Below are 17,439 nucleotides of genomic sequence, written 5' to 3' on the forward strand. Positions count from 1 at the left end.
TAGGTGATGGGAATGTGACCCCAGATAATTCAAGTGAAGCAGCAAACCTTGCCAGACTTTACTGAAATAGATCTGAAGTTGTCAGAACTGGTTCCACTGAGCTCATCTTAAAGACTTAAGGTGAGATTTGTGACATTTCCAACACGTGACATGTAGAAGCAAACTGCCCTCCCAGTGGCCATTAAAAAAACATTGCAGCTGTTAAAACCATCAAACTTTCATTCAACTTGTTAAGGAGACAGGACGATAATTCTATTTTTTTCTTCTTCTTTCTAGGGTCAAAGAATTGACAAACTGGGGCCTCCTTCAGAACCCTGGGTTGTTTCAGCTCACCTCAAAGGCTCCTCTGAGGCTGGTTTGAGAGGTTTGGTTGCATTTTCTTATAGCAAGTGCTATGGCAAGGCAGCTATGGAGAATGATGGTGATTAAAGTGGGAGCTCTCCCCGAGAAGAACTGGATTGGCAAACTTGTATTTTGGACTGAATAAGTAAGGTTACAGCAGGAGTTTGGTGAACTGCCCAGTCATAGGTTAGAGAAAAAGGAGCTTATAAAAAGTATTTTCATGTTCTGACCACTTAAAGGAAGTGTATCAATTAGCTTATCTTGAAAAGACATGTCTTAGGTCAAAAAACAAAGAAAAGAATGAAGAATTAGAAATCCTAATAGTTGATTTTCAGTTAATGTTAACTGGGGAGATTTCCCTGAAGTCAGTGACAACTTGTTTGTTCCAGCAAAGGACCTGGCCAAGAACAGACAGAAACAACTGCCTATTGTTTGTAATTAACATACTACAGTGTGAAAATGTTTTTCATGAGGGATCTAAATGTTTCCCTTCTGGTCCTCATTTATTGAACAACCTGAGCTCATGATTAACTCTAAGAATGCGAATATTTCTCTGGAGGTTATTGAGGCTCTGAATGTACTGAGATACAGCACATTAAGTACAGTGCTGAACCAATACCTGTGGAAGATCATCTGCCTGTACACTAGAAAGTGGAAATGGTATTGATTATAAATTATCCTGATTTTCCTTGCTAAAGTCTTTAAATGTAAGTAGGAACCATGCACATTGAGAACGGTAGCTTCCTATTACAGGTAAAGTACTTTGTTGGAAGGAAAGAATTCAGAAGGAAGGAAGGAATATGGAAGGAGAGAATTTGGAAGAAAGGAAGGAATTTGAAAGGAAGAAAGGAATTTGAAAGGAAGGAAGGAATTAAGAAGGAAGGATTGAATTTTGAAGGAAGGAAGGAATTTGAAAGGAAGTCATTTGGAAAGAAGGAATTCAGAGGGAAGGATTGAATTTTGAAGGAAGGATGGAATTTGGAAGGAAGAACAGAATTCATAAGGAAGGAATTTGGAAAGAAAGAAGGAAGGAAAGAGGGAAGAATTGATTCAGAATCAAGTAATTCAGAAAAATGGAGGAAGGAATTTGGAAGGAAGGAATTTGGAAGGAAAGAATTTGGAACGAAAGAAGGAAAGAAAAAGGAAGGAAGGAATTTGGAGGAAGGAAGAAAGGAATTTGAAAGGAAGGAATTCAGAATTTGGAAGGAAAGAATTCAGGTGGAAGGAAGGAAGGAGGGAAAGGAAGAAGGAAGGTGAGAAGGAAGGAAGGAAGAAAAGGAGGGAGAAGGAGAAAAAGAGGAGGAAAAAAAAAGAAAAAAAAAGTCATTGAAGAGAAATGCACTTCACATTCTTTAAAAGATTCATGCATCAAATTAATAGTCAATAAACTCCAGCAAAGAAGGAAGTGCACAGTACAGATGTTGTGCATGTAATAGTTTGCTGCAGTTTTTCCTTTGACAAACGTCCTTATTGCTCTCATCCTTTGAAGCATACGAAAGCAGCATTTAAGCGAAATGGGTCCCGTCTAGCACACTGAGGCTGCTTCATCTGACAGCAGCCAAACTGCCTCATGGAAAGTAGTTTAGCTCCAAATTAGCTTGCTTCTACGTTAAATACCAGCTTGCCTGAGAGATCTTTGTGAAGCCTTCCATATATATCTGTAATATTCTGAGCTTTGCAGCATATGTGCCTGAAAGCTGAGATAGTCTCTGTTGAGAAGTACAGTACAGTACTCCAGGCTTCATCATAGACTGGAAATGGCAATTATAAAGTATTTGAACACAGCTGACAAGAGCCTCTACAAAAGCAGCTTTACAATGAATATCAGAGCCAAGAAAAGTCTGGGTAATCTGGGCAGATTCTGTCATAAAGAGGATTCTAAGGCGTAGTAGATAAATAGAGGAGCCAGGATCAGGCTGGAGCAATCAGAGGAATCTAGATTCCCACATCTCCACTATTCACAGTATAAATTATTGCTTCTTTATACACTGCAGCTGGTCCTGGAGACTCACAATGAAATTGTGGGTTTCATGTGTTAGATGCTGTACAAACAAACAGAAAAACACATATGTACATCAAGACTAACTGGGATATTAGTAAATTATATAGTGCCAGGTCATGGAGAAGGCAAACTTTAGCAGTTCTATTATTAAATCATTGAAATGTGACATGCTTTTGCCCAAGACTTTGTCTCAGGCAATTTCTGGCCACAGTTCAGAAGTCAACACAGCAAGGAGGGAATCTCAGTTAGCGTTGCAGTATTTCTGGCTAGAGGCTCTAAGGGTGTAAAAAGTTTTGTCAGGGCATACCAGATTTTACTGCCAGAGAACAAATCCTGGTACTGTTTGTATCATATAGGTATAGACAAAAAAAAAAAATAAAAAAAAAAAAAAAAAAAAGATAAAAATAGACAGAAATTGTCCTGTATTGTCTGACCTACCATCAAAATCCCCACCTGCTGAATGCTTCAATGCCTCTGTGATTGCAAAATGTCTTACAAAGATGTTTACTACTTCCCCAGTTTGCTCAATATTCTGGACACAAGGATGGCAGAGTATATGTGTCCTCACATTCACACATTCACACTCTATGCACCTTCACCTGTGCTGCTTAACAGCAATAAAATGCCAAACCACCTGCTTCATAAAGCAACTAGTTATTACATGTTGTCTTGGAGCAGGCAAAAGTCTGTGCTTGTGATCACTGGAGCAAGTCCAGCATTCTAAGAATTTCTGACTTCTCACTCCCACCTGAACCAACATTTTGAAATTTGTCAGTCTTGAGGATTTTATCCCTCTCACCCCAAGAGCCTGAGTGAAGCCCAGACCTGGTCAGCATTACTTAAGGGCCAGGACTTGGCTGGTGCTCAAAGATACACACAATAAAATGGAGATCCAGTTGCAAAGTAAACTACAACTTTCAAAAAGAGCCTACAAAAATAAAAGCCATGACAAGCCTAAATGTTGGGTCCTAATGCATTCCCTGCTAGCTTAGAACTAGGGGTAAAGAGATAGAGAAACAGACTCTGCTGGGTCTCATTTTAACATTCCCCATGGAGCTGTCCCCTGCCAGGTTTCTCGCTGAACATATCTTCTCTACAAACACAGGGAAGTCACCACAGACATTTTTGATGACCAATAACTTTCAAAGTGTCTGAGAAGGTTGGAGAAAAGTTCAAAATGATTTAACAGTATGGCAGGAGACAATATGACCAAATGGTGAGGTGAAACATCTATAAATCAGAAAAGAGTTAACCCAGTCAGCTCTTTTCTCTTAATTGCAGTGGCTGTCTCCTTGAGACCATTCTTTTAGAACAGAAAATATTGAGTCTCTCACTAATGCTTTCCTAAACTTGGTGACATAGCCACCAAGACACATATTAGAGCAAAAAGATGAGCATCTAGAACTTTCTCATAGATATGCATTTCCCATTACCTTTGCTTGATCCCTTTAATACTCTCATGATATAGAGAGTGTTACTCATGAGTGTTACTCATGATACTCTGCACAGTAAATGTCATTTCACAACAAGCTCAAGGAACCAAGGTTCAGAAGCTAAGGTTCTCCACTTCATCAAGAATATGGTACACAAGTGAGTCTGAAGACCTGGTCCTATATGAAATTTCTGGGATCAGACAAAAAGTATATTATTAGGAAGGACATTAAATTTAAGTTTTCTGAGGCATCCTAAAAGTCACCAAAAGTCTCTGAGGGGCTTAAGGGATAGTTGTCTGGACACTGTTAATTGCAATGCAACTTTTATTACTTTGCAGGACTATCTCCAGTTCAGGCACAAACTGAAAACTTGTATTCACTGCCAGCTAAGCCCCACTGTATGATTTTTGATTTGGTAGCTGAACATAAAACTCTACAGGCAGTTGGAGTTTGCAGAAAGAGAGTTAAGTTTTGTTTGAATGAGTGGAGCAGGGCCAAATCTCTAAACAGCCTGACTTCTGTTACACCTCCATGTTGGTATTACCCAGGAAGCTAGAGAACTGGGTGACTCTTGTGCTGTTCATTCAAGATCCCCAAAATAAGGTGAGCTGGTATGGAGAGAGCTGTTTCTTTCTCTCTAGGTTCCCTAGCTATGCATCCTATGTAAGGATAGAGTACTTAAGATCAGCTAAGTTGCCACAGTAAACTTTTTCCTGCAAATTAAATCCTTTCATTCCCTCTTTTTTTTTTTTTTTTAAATCCTGTTTGTATTCAGGAATTTTCCATCTGTGCTCCCAGTTATTTTCACAGTGCCTTTCACTAGCTGTTTGCCTACACCTGGTCATTTTTATGGGAGCAACAGGTTATGCACACTCAGAGCATGCCTCCAGGACTGGGCTCTGCTAGGCATATCCTGACAGTTTACAGAGAAGATTTTTGGCTCCTTCAGGATCTTGCAGCTTGCACAGGGCCTCTGAGCAGCCCAGTAATAGTGAAGAGGCAGGTGTGTTTATGTCTCAGAAATACCAGCTGAAGGTGGGGGACATTGACACCTCAGGGATAAGGCACTGTATAAACTCTGGTTTATAAAAGTCTGAGGGCATCTATACAAGAGAAGCTTTTTTGAAAGCTTGAATTGATCTACAAATATGGCTCTGAAGTTATATTAGGATCTAGTGTGAGGTGTCCCTGCCTGTGGCAGGGGAGTTGGAACTAGGTGATCCTTGAGGTCCCTTCCAACCCTAACAATTCTATGATTCTAGAGTGCTGATTTCTTGCCTTGGAATGGGTGCAAGCCAATGGAGAAGCAGGAATGTGCTGTCTGGCATTTAGTCTAAAGACACAAGTGTTGTAAGACCATGTGTCAAGTATCTATTCTGGTGTTGCATGAATACATATATGGATATATAGATTTAGATAGATATCAACATCTCCATATATATATATATATATATGTAAAACCGGACCCGTCAGGTAGAAAGAAGCCTAGGAAGGACAGATAGAAATATTTCCAGGAGAGATAAGGCAGTGTCTGTGTCATTGCATGATGCCCTGATGTGAATTCCTTTGCGGTGCTAAACATAATTTTGTTTATGCATGTTTAGAGAGGACCTCAAAATACAGTAGGTAGAGACAGAGCATTTTTAATGACAAAACTCCAAGATAGTGTGGCTCATTTCAGCCAGAAAAACAATCAAGTTTAGAAAGACCAAAAACTTCAGGCAGGTTAAGTGGCCAAAAGGAGAGTAGCTAATGAGAAAATCTGAGCTAAAAAGCTAGGCAACTAATATTTAGATTGTATTTTTGTGAGCAGTTTGTCTTAATAGATAGGAAGAGTTAGAGCAGATCAGACTGGTGTGGGATGGAGGTCAGTACACTTATAGATGATTGTGTACAACAGGGTACACACAATAGCATAATATATGATTGATAAGACAAGAAATCCCTTCTTAACTTGGGATTAAATGAAGATCCAGGTATTATTCTAAGTGAGAAATATTTATTCTTCCTAGTCACAAGTGGCTAATCAACAGCAAGTGTTGCCCATAGCTCTGCAAAGGGAGAATTGGGGTGCAGGGTGTACCTGGAGTTGAGCCTTGGAAGGGGGGACATAGACCTGTGAATTCTGCTGAACACCTGCAGCTCCCATTGCCTTCACTTCAGGGAGAGCAGATGGAAAAGCAGCAGCTCACAGGATGCACCAACTCCTTAGTGGGCAGTACAGAGTTTTGAAAGCTCTTGCAGGGAAGCTCTTCCTCCTTTTATGAGCATTTAGCCAGAGTGTTGCAAAGAGATGTTCAGAGCTAGTGATGCAGATGGATGATGCATCTGGGTAGGTATCACCTGTGCAAATCAGAGTCTTGTCCACCTTCAGTCTGTGTTACAAACCTACACACCAAAGAAGCACCTCTGCTTGTTTGCAATTGGGAGCCATGCTGGAGACAGTATAAAGGATTTTACCCTGCAAGGCTCTTAATGAAGGCATTTGCTCATTGTTTGAGACAGGCAAACAAAATGTAAACAATCATATAGTTAAAGTTTGGGATATACTTTCAGGTTTCTCTGGGTACCTTGTCATAGTTTGCTGTTTGGAGACAGCTCAGAAGATGCAGCTGATGTGGAATGCAGTAATCCCAAATGTTTCAGTGGTAGCTCCTGAGGAATGTAGACTATCCATGGCACTGCTGCATAGTCTTGCTGCTTGTTTTACAGTAATATTCATTTGGCTGATATGGATCCCAATGGGTTTGATCCATCCACTTTCCATTTAAACCAACAGCAGCCTACTTGCAAACTACTAGAGTAGTGCCAAGCACCTTTAAAGCACCTTGATATCTGTGAGATTGCTCCTCTGAGCTGAAGTTCCTATGTGTTTGTACCTGCAGGCAACTTTTTCCCAATTGGAACATGATTCCCACATTGTTCTGATGAAGCTTTGCTTTGTTCAAGTGGACAATATCGACACAAATCTAATTAGTTTGAGATAAAGGTACTTGCAGCTACTTACCCTAGTCTCCAAGCCTCCATCTGATAGTGTTTGTGATTTTATTTATTTATTTATTTTGCAATGAATTGATGGGGAAAAAAAAGGTTTTTAGATTTTTATTAAAAGTGGAACTCAAACAAGTAAAAGAAATATCCATTCATCAAAGTGATTAGAATTGTGGGACTACGACTGATAATGAGCCAGGTAACAAGACAGGTAATGAGTTGATGTGCTAATTCACATAGTTAAACTCCTATCCCTTCCCAGGCACACCTCCATCCAAAATGCACTTTGGAATTGATTAAGGGAACTAAAACCTCTCTCTGTTTCTGATTTTTAAAAGGGTGTTATTAGTCATCTTCCAGTCCTTGAAGCTCAGATGATGAGATCAAATAAACTCTTGCCCACAGAAACTATGAATAGCAGCTGGCTTCATCTGGCCTTATTTACAGAAAGCTTTAGGATGTCTGGGGGAAGAGCAGTACTCCAAGCTTGTGTGCATCCAGAAGCTATTTACCATGCTAACAGCAAGGACGTTTGGGGACATGTTTTACTGTTGACCCTTCATTGCTAGGTCAAGGATTGGACTGTATGATCTTTGAGGTCTCTTCCAACCAGAAGTATTCTGTGATTCTGTGATTTTTAGTTTGTAATGCTCACTATTGACATGGTGGAAAACATGAACAAGTCCATTGGGAGTTTGCTGTGTTGTGCACTTAAGCTTCATGCTAGGGAATGTTTCTAGGTTCTCTGAAGCTTACATTGGTATGAATCAGGTGTAGCCTGCAAAAAAATGTATAGAATTTAACACCTTTCTGGTTGCAAACAGTTTCTCTGTCTTGAGATCTGGAGGTAGACAAACTTACAGGTTGGTACTGCATCCATTTTTGACAGCAGCATCACTGCTGAAAGGTTGTAACCTGGTGTTTTAGCTGTGAAACTAATGTTCTTACTTTTGTAATAAACTCTGACTGCTTTAAATTATCAGGGGCTAAGCTTACTGTGCTGTCTCAGCCATTTACCATCTTCCCTGGCCCCATGGGAGTGAAGGCCAGCATGATACTTGTGAGACTGAGTTCTGCAGCATCTGCATTCATGCTCTCTCTTACAGTCTGCTGGTTCAAGAAGAACAGTAAGTTGGAAATACTAAAATTTATACTTCTAGATTCTTTGTTTGATTTAACAAAGCCCCAGACTGGCCACAATAAGATTCAGACAATGGTACTTCACAGAATCACAGAATAAATAAGGTTGGAAAAGACCTCAAGGATCATCAAAGTCCAACCTGTGTACTTGAAGAAATCTCAGGAAAGTTCAATAATTAGCAGTACAGTTTGGAGTTCAGGGTTATACAGTTTTGTGCTTGTAACAAATTCATAGATTCATAGAATGGTTTGAGTTGGAAAGGTCCTTGGATGTCGTCTAGTTCCAATCCCCCTGACATTGACAGGGACACCTTCCACTAGACCAGATTGCTCAAGGCCTTATCCAAATTGACCTTGAACACCTCCAAGGCAGGAGGCATCCATGGCCTCCCTGGGCAACCTGTTCCAGTGTCTCACCATCCTTACTCTAAAGAATTTCTTGCCAATATCTAGTCTGAAAAACTTCTAACCCTATGTGAAACGTGATTGAAAACAGGTTTTTGTAATGCAGAGAAGGAGTTGAGAAACAGAGGAATCATTTGCTATGACTGAGATGATCTCTTCAGCCACTGCATTTGCCTGATGAAGGGTGACATTGCAAAATATCTCTGTGATGAGATTATGCAAAGCCTTAGTGCTGGCTAAGAACCAGACACAGCTGCAGTGTGATGGGACAGTCATGGCAGCACAGCCATGCCCACATCAGACTGTCAGCATCCTAGAAGTTACATTGGTAATGGGAGGGCTACAGCTGCTCTGGAGTTCTCCCCTAAGCAAACCCATGCCTTTACTACCTTACCCTTAGGTTGCTTGATTTTTAGCATTGGTCTTAAGACAAATACAGCTAGCCCAGAGAGGCTTTCCCACTGAAGAAGGCATAAGGCTGTTTTGAATCATAGAATGGTTTGGGTTAGAAGGGACCTTTAAAGGTCATCTATTCAAACCCTCATGCAGTGAGGAGGAGCATCTTAAGCTAGATCACGTTGCTCAGAGACCCATCAAGCCTGACCTGGAATGTTTCCAGGGATGGGGTATCTACCACCTCTCCAGATAAACCATTCCAGTAATTCACTACCCTCATCAGAAAAATTTTCTTCCTTGTGTCTGACCTCAACCTACTCTCTTTCAGGTTAAAACCACTACCTCTTGTCCTGTGTCACAACAGGCCCTGCTAAAAAGATTGTCCCAGTCTTATAGGTCCCCTTTGAGTACTGAAGGGCCATGATAAGGTATCCTCAGAATCTTCTCTTCTCCAGGCTGAACAACCCCATCTGTCTCAACCTGTCCTCACAGCAGAGGTGTTCCAGCCCTCTGATCACTTCTGTGGTTTGTTCTGTACCTGCTCTGAGAGTTCCATGTCTTTCTTTTGCTGAGGACTCTGCTTTGTGTAAAAGAACTGAAGCGAAAAGGATGTGACTGTAACTCTTTGGCAGCTTGACTGGCCAGCAGCCATTTCAAACTTCTGGGTGTGTTGAAATTCACCAATAACTTGGCCTTTCAAATATGCTAACTGGAGTTGAAACCCAGCCAAATGTACAGGTAACCTGTAGAGGAGGGGTGAATGCAAATCCCCACTAATAAGACATCTCCCACTAGTTTTAAGACCTTCTCCCAAATTTCTCCAAACATTTGCTTTCAATTAACTTTGTAAAGCCAAACTAAAGGGTCTTTCCCCTAACCTGCACCATGAGCAATAATTGCAATCAGGTCTGCATTTCTGCTATTACTGAACATGCTGACAACACCAGGAAGGCTTCTGCTGAAGAGAACAGCTGAGAACCTCAATGGTAAAACACAAGATGGTATAAACATAAAGCAACTCTTTCTGCTTGTGGGCAGAGAAAACACTTCCAGAGTAGCTGTTAACTCACCAGCAACATTCTGTTTCTTGTATTAACAATTGCTGCTGAGCTGAGGGTGAATTGAGAGTGATGTGACTGTATTTTTCCTTTCAGAAATGAGGACTGAACGAGCTGATGCACCACAAGCTAGCACCAAGGCACCCCATAAACAAGTGCAGCCTCATGCAGCTCACATCCAGCCTTGCTCCAGTCAAGGAGAAAATAAAAGTAGCTTGCATGTAGCAGGAGGTAAGACAGCAGTTTGACAATAATTCACAGTTATAAACAGTCACACGTCAAAAGAGTCAGTTTAGGTCTCTTCAATTAAGAGTTTTGTATAGGATCCATGTCACCACTCTTCCTAGATGGCCTACCACTTTATGAACTCCTTTCCTCCTCCTTAGTATGTTTCTATTTGCCATTTTATCACCTGTTATAAACTTCATGTGAAATCCTATCTCTGCTGAAAGCAGCAACATAATCCCCCTGGTGCTCAATGAGTCCATGATTTCACCCAGTGGTTTTGGAGTAGGATAGGGAATCAATATCCCTGCAGTGTCCCCAGCATAACTGCAGCAACAGACCTCCTTCTTGTCCAGGTCTTCACCTGCTGTAGTGCTCAAACAAAAGATCTGGATAAGTTTTTCAGGCTGTGGGGGACTGCAGCAACACACACTGGAGGTAGAGAAAACACTCAGGGCTCATTTGCCCAATCTTCTTTAGCTCCCCCTGTCACTAGACCTTCCTGTTGTGCTTCCTGAGCAGTAAATCCAAGCCAGCACCCCAGAGCAGCTCCATCCCCACCCACTCCACTCAGTGTCCTCCTTTACTCCCCCAGAGTCCCTGCCACAAACACTCCTCTTCTGCACACCTCCTTGAGACCTGTCTTTTCATCATCTGCTGATCAAATACGACTTCTTCTGAGGTCACAGAAAAGCAGACAGCCTTGGGGGCATGTGGCTGGCAGCATAAAGCACTGGCTTCCCTCTCTGCAAGTGTGAAATGTTCTTACAGTAGCTGGCTGGTTGCTTTTTTTTTTTTTTTTTTCCCTGTCTCACCTGCCAGCAGTGCAGATCTAAGGGCATTCAGATGCCCTGCTGAACCACCCATTTACTGGTTTGGGAATTTATTTTTCCTTCTCCTTCCCAAAGCCTGTGGATTACATAAGAGACAGGAAGAAATGAGCTGGAGTTTTATCTCTTTTTAATTAACATCTATCACAAAAGCAGAGGGAGAGAGAGAGAGAGAGAAGGAGAGAGGAAATTCTGCAGTTTATGTGTTTTGATATTTGCTGTACTCCTCCAAAACACAGCGTTCAGCTGTGTGCCTCAGGATACATATCTGCTATAAATTCATTTTTTATCTAATTTGTCTGAGATCTAAGCTTCCTGTGGAGGTCTGAGATCAAAGGATCTGATTCTGTCTGATGTTGGCTCTGACACATAATGCGTGCTGACTTAGTTCTGTCTATAAACTCGCAGTGGGAGGCTGCCATTCTCCCTTGGCACCTTTACATAGTGAACTTTCATTTTGGCTGGGGAGGCTGACAGGTATAGAGTTGATTGGAGCCATCATGTAAATAATTCATGGTAAGATTTTTTTTTTCTTTTTTCTTTCTTTTTTTATTTTTTTTGGTCAGAAAAAGGCAATCCAGCCACTTAAAGTCTTTTAGGAATAGTTGCAAGACAAAAAGATTTCCCTGATATGTTCAAACCCCGACAAGGGTAACAATATCTTAAGTGAATTTAATACACAGGACTTGGAAATGTCTAATGTTTGATTTCCCCTTATTTAAAGTGCTGTTGATTTTGGAGAGAGAGAGGAGAAGAGGAAATCAAAGCTACAGTCTTTTTGTTTAGTTTCTACTTTATTTGCCTTCCCCCCACAAGAAATCTCACCTTTCTAATACAATTAAGTGTTCAGAGTGTTTATTATTAATCACCACAGAAAGCCTTGCAAGGCAGAGTGTTTCAGTTCGTATATTCTTGTACGGTGCAAAGGGAGGGACCTTGGTTGTTGTCCCAGAACAAGTAGGTGAAGATGCAGATTGGGAAGAAATCTCTGTGTGCAAATGTACAGTACTGCAGGGGAAAAGGGTTCAAGATACTGCTTTGACCTTGGTGCAACAACAACAACAAAATCTCCACAGTGTCTTATAATTCTCTCTCTCTTGATCACATAAACTTTGAGTGACTGAAGGATGGTTAACAGAACAGCACCTGGAGTTAGAGGAACATACTGTTTCTTTTTGCAATGCATTCTGCTGGTTCACCAACTTAAAATCATAGAATCACAAGATTGTTTGGGTTGAAGGGGACTTTTAAAGGTCATCTAGTTCAGCATCCATGAAGTGAGCAGGAACATCTTCAAGTAGATCAAGTTGCTCAGAGCCCTGTCCAACATGAACTGGAATGTTTCCAGGGATAGGGTTTCTACCACCTCTTTGGATAACCTGGTCCACTGCTTTACTTGTACTCTGCCTTCAATCTAGTGCAAATCTCCTTTCTTTTAGTATAAAACCATTACCCCTCATCCTGTCACAACAAGCCCTGAAAAAGAGACTGTCCCCATCTTTCTGATAGGTCCCCTACAATAAGTTCTGCCTGGAACCTTCTCCAGACTGAGCAACCCAAACGCTCTCAGCCTTTTGTCACAGGAGAGGTGTTCCAGCCCTCTTCTTTTCCAGCTTTGGGGCCTAATCTAGATGATTCATTTCTTATATTACATAACCTTTTCTTATGAGGGTTTTTTCTTTGTGTGAAAATACCTGGTCCCTAGATTCAAATTGTAGTTATAATTTAAGACTCATAAGTCCTGGCCATTTGAAATCCTTCTTGTGGTTCTTTCTTTTCTAGACTCTGTTTTATTCAGACCTGGTTTGGATGTCTGATGTATGTAACCCTAAAAAATAAAATAACTTCTCTGATAGCACTCACTGCTCCATTATTAAAGCATTATTCTGATCCTTTCAGATGTTGTACCTTACTGATCCTTATCCTGAACTCCTTGCTGACCATCACTCATAAATCCCTGTTGCATCCATTAAGAGGTTTTCCCATTCTGCAAACAGGGTCTGCATCTAATTCTAGGTTGCTCAGATCAGCTTCCCTTTCTTTCTTTCTACCAGTTTGCCATTTTTATCACCTTTGGTAAAATTTAATCAGAATCAATTTTAGTTTTAATTCCAAACCACTGGTGGAAGCACTGAATAGCTTCCATTTCACTGCTGATGTCTGTTACTGCCACACATCCCCACCTCTGAGAATTATTTCCCATGTATAATTACCATCTGAGCTCGGTCTGTTAACAGGTACTTAATCCAGTTAATTGTGGGCTTTAATGATATAAAATAGTTTGTATTTAATTTGAAGAAATCAGGATATTTTAGATTACTGTGTCATATAAATCTCAAGGCAGTATTTCATCCTCAAGACTGCTTCTATCAAGAAAACATTTAGTCTCCTCCATTAATTCAAACTCATTTGAAAAGCCCTATTTTCCCCCTAGAAAACGACACCTTTGGAGATGGAGAGGGCATCAGTACATATCAAGAACTAACATAAAGCTTTGATATAGGAGGTCATGACCTGATCATCTTATTTATGTGCATCAAGAAGAAAATTGAACCTAGTGATGTGTGTAATTTGTACCTTTAAACCAGCCACCTACCTAACCTTAAAGCAATCTTCAAGAGGAAAACTGCTACACGCAGAAACATGTGTGACCACTGGAAATTTACTGGCAACTTTCCAGTGGATTTCCAAGAGTTACAATCTTGAAATTGAAAGCCATGAGTGTACAAGGTGAAAAACAAAATAAAAATGAAAAAGCCAATGCTCTTTAACAGAAGTGAGTACAAGCATGAAGTCATTCACATGCTTGTCAGAGCTCAAAGAACTCAAGGAGCATCTGGACAATGCTCTTAAACATGTTACTTAATTTTAGGTAATGTCCTAGTTCTGAGCCCAGGGCAAAAATGACAGAAAAAATATTTTACCCACTTCCCATGGATTGAAATAAAAATGCTCCCGACACTGGATTGGAAATTTAAATGGAAATTCTATTTACAAATACATACAAAAGGTGTTCAGGTAAAAGGAATACGTTCACAAATCAGGATCAGTTCTTCACCTGGGCTTATCAGGTCAAAACCATCCAGAGCCTTCCAAACACCTCTACCCCACTCATACAAGAGCAGCCAGACTGCCCCCAACTAGACCCAGGACTACCACAGGCTTCAACAGACCCAGTGGTGTAGTTGGAAATTTGCTGCCAGCCAAGGCCAGGAGAAAAATCTCTCCCCCACAGACCATGAAGATAATGGCACGTATTCGTCCCAAGACGGAGAGAAGAGACAGAGAGTATTGGCTGCACACTCCCTTAAATAGAGAGACACAGGAAAACAGAGAGAATAACAGATCACAATGTCCTGGGGTGAACTGCCCAACCCCCTACGACTCTCTAGCCTCTGGAGGATTTTTCTTTATGGCTATGCCAATTAATTCTTTGTTTCCCTTAACCTAAACCAGGTAGTTTTCACAGGATCACAGGATGTTAGGGGTTGGAAAGGGATCTCTGGAGATCATCAAGTCCAGCCCCCCGGCCAGAGCAGGACCAGGGAATCCAGCACAGGTCACACAAGAATGCATCCAGATGGGTCTTGAAGGTCTCCAGAGAAGAAGAGTTCACAACCTCTCTGGGCAGCCTGTTCCAGGGCTCTGTGACCCTTAACAGTGAAGAAGTTCCTCCTCATGTTGAGGTGGAACCTCCTGTGCTGTAGTTTATATCCATTACTCCTTGTCCTGTCACAGGGTGCAACTGAGCAGAGCCTGTCCCCTGCCTCTTGACCCCCAGCCCTCAGATATTTATAAACATTTATTAAATCCCCTCTCAGTCTTCTCTTCTCCAGACTGAACAGCCCCAGGGCTCTCAGCCTCTCCTCCCCAGGGCAGTGCTCCAGTCCCTTCAGCATCCTGGTAGCCTCCATTGGACTGTCTCAAGTAGATCCCTATCCCTCTTGAACTGGGGAGCCCAAAACTGGACGCAGGTTTTCAAGGAGTGAGGAACCAGGTTCAATGATCTTTATGGGTCCCTTCCATCCTGACATATTTTCTGATTCTATGAAAAATAGTCCAGCAAATAGAGTTCCAACTAATGATTTGTGGGGAAAAAAAAATAAAATTAATCTGAGGTCTGAGAATTCATGAGGCTGAATGTTGCAGGCTGCTGAGGGTTAAGATTAAAGGACAAACCTGAAAAAATCAAGAGTTGTAACAACACGTTTTCTAGGAGCATTTGTGGTGAGAACCTATATTGTATGCTGAAGAATGGACTGAAAAAGCCAGTGTCATCCACAGACTAGTTCTGGATTTGGAACAAGAATCCAGGTTTGGGTCTGGGATGTTTTCATTTTATTTTCAGGCTGGAAGGGAGAGGATTACAAGAATTTTATGACTCTTTAGCATCCAAATGAAGCAGACTGACACTCTCTCAGTGATGAGATAACACACTCTGTCAACTCAGAAGCCATCTGCTGTAACATTACAAGTGATTCTGCCTTGATAACCATTTGGCTTCTTAAGATGTAAATATTTTTAATTTCCGCATGAAAAATATATTTGCTTTTTCTGCATGTTTTTCAAGGGCATTTTAAAAATAGCATTGCAGGTTACAGTCTCTGCCTTGAAAATGGAAATGAAAAGTTCTACTTTGTATTAAAGTTCTACTTTATATTAAAGCCTGATTCATAAAGACTTGAGGCAGTTTATAGAACCACAGAATGGTTTGGGTTGGAGTGAATGTTTAGGAGCCTTCCTCAGCTGGAATGTTTCCAGGAATGGAGCATCTACCTCACTGTAAAGTTCTTCCTTAGATTTAGTCTGAATCTCCCCTCTTTTAGTATTAAATCATCATTCTTTGTCCTTTCTAAACAGGCCCTGTTGAAAAGACTGTCTTCATCTTTCCTGTAGGCCTCCTCCTAATTACAGAAAGTCCACAATAAGACTCCTCTGAACCCCAACTCTTTCAGCCTATCCTCAGAGCAGAGGTTTTCCAGTCTTCTGACTGTTTTTGTGGCTCTCCTCCCTATAGATGTGTAGTATTAAAATGATTATCATAGCAATACATAGCTTTTTAACCACCTGTATTCTATGCACTTTAGCGTTAAGAATTTATTGAAGTATTTGATAGTCACTGGAAGATGCTCTAGGAGTTACCAGTGTAGCAAGAGGAACAACCCAGATGTTTTAGCTGCTCTATGTTTATTTGTGGCGTTCTGTTAATCTGCAATTTGTGCCTAGTTAAAATTATTTTCCCAACAATAACTCCTTTTTCATTAATGTCTTTAAGACATAGCAAAGGCATTGAAGGGTAAAGAACATGAAGGTAGGGTCTCACAATTATTGTGAAGCACCAAAAAATCTCCTTTCACAGACATGGAAGAAACTGCAACAGTAGCACATGCTGCAGGACAGCTGGGGAAGGTGAATCCGCAGCCCTGTGAAGCCAGGTGAGTGAGGAAGATGAGCACTGTCCAGTGTAAGATGGGGAACAGAGACACCTTTTATTCAGCTAGGAACAGTGACAGCTGCATGAAAGAATATCTCCTGGTGACTTTCTGGAATTTAAGCAGCCAACTGCCCCAGTCAGAAGGATGTCCCCCAGCCTTCAGCTCATTGCAGTGAGGACAAAGAGAAGTCTGAAAGGACGATCAAACCTCAGAGTGATGCTGAAGAACACATTGCTGTGGTAGCAGCAGAGGTGTAAGAGAAGCGACATGAGGTGGAGGACCACTGACAAAGAGAGCTTTGCCTGGATTGCAGTCAATGTGAAGCTGAGTCTTTTGTCTCTGTGCTCAGAGAAAAGTATAAAAATATTACAATGAGGAACCAGACTGCCACACTGCAGATGTACAAACAAACCTGTTACCTGCACCTGCAGCCACCTTGGAGGCTCTGATCATGTCTACGATGTTGAACTTTCTTAGCTTGCAAAACAGAGCAGGTGCATTCAAACTGCCTCTTGAGAATAGTCCCTCTGACCCCTTTAAAACTCTCTGCAAGAGCTGTTTGGGTCAGTGCTAGCTGGCTAGCAAGGTGGGTAGATATATTCCAAAGCTTTCAGGGATTAGCCTAACAATTCAGCTCTGCAGATGACTGGATTACCATAAGTTTAATACACCAACACTGACATGATCTTAGTGTCCAGAGCAATGCTGATTGGCATATAGGCACATATATGGGAAATTTCCCATTTCTTCCACTCAAAGACCCCCAATATGTGCACAAATCTTTTCCTTTTTTTCTGAGGAAGACCAAACATATATTCAGCTTCCATTTCATTGTGACTTGAGTAAATGCTTCCATTCCTCACTACTTAAATCTGTGTTGTTTGTGGGTTGTTGTTTTTTCTGGTGGTGTTTGGATTTTGGTTTTGTTTTTTTTAGTTAAAGTATTTTGCTGAGTTAAATCTTCACCACATCATTGTTTTCTAAACACCTTTAAATCACTGGCTTGTTATGAACACTGATTTTTATGAATGATAAAAATAATGCTGATGTCCTTTGGTTGCTCAGAGAATTCCTCTGTGCTTTGCTTTACTGAGCTGGAAGATGAGGGACTTTATTATACCTTCTCTGTACCATAAAATTCTTAGTTGCAAGGCATCCTGGTGGCACAAGATAAATTTTACA

The 17,439-nt window shown here is 41.0% G+C and overlaps 1 protein-coding gene across 1 annotated transcript in view; it reads left to right on the forward strand.

Annotated features, from left to right (window-relative positions):
* PKHD1 (PKHD1 ciliary IPT domain containing fibrocystin/polyductin) overlaps window positions 1–16,514 on the forward strand; it is a 249,974-nt gene extending 233,460 nt beyond the window's left edge. The window contains 6 exon segments of the mRNA XM_054383383.1: window positions 277–364; window positions 7,752–7,899; window positions 9,838–9,998; window positions 16,182–16,257; window positions 16,347–16,390; window positions 16,393–16,514. Of these exon segments, the coding sequence (XP_054239358.1) occupies window positions 277–364; window positions 7,752–7,899; window positions 9,838–9,998; window positions 16,182–16,257; window positions 16,347–16,390; window positions 16,393–16,514 (639 nt within the window).
* The last annotated feature ends 925 nt before the right edge of the window (window positions 16,515–17,439 follow it).

This window comes from Indicator indicator, chromosome 9 (genome assembly GCF_027791375.1).
Source record: "Indicator indicator isolate 239-I01 chromosome 9, UM_Iind_1.1, whole genome shotgun sequence".
In the NCBI taxonomy this organism is placed as follows: domain Eukaryota; kingdom Metazoa; phylum Chordata; class Aves; order Piciformes; family Indicatoridae; genus Indicator; species Indicator indicator.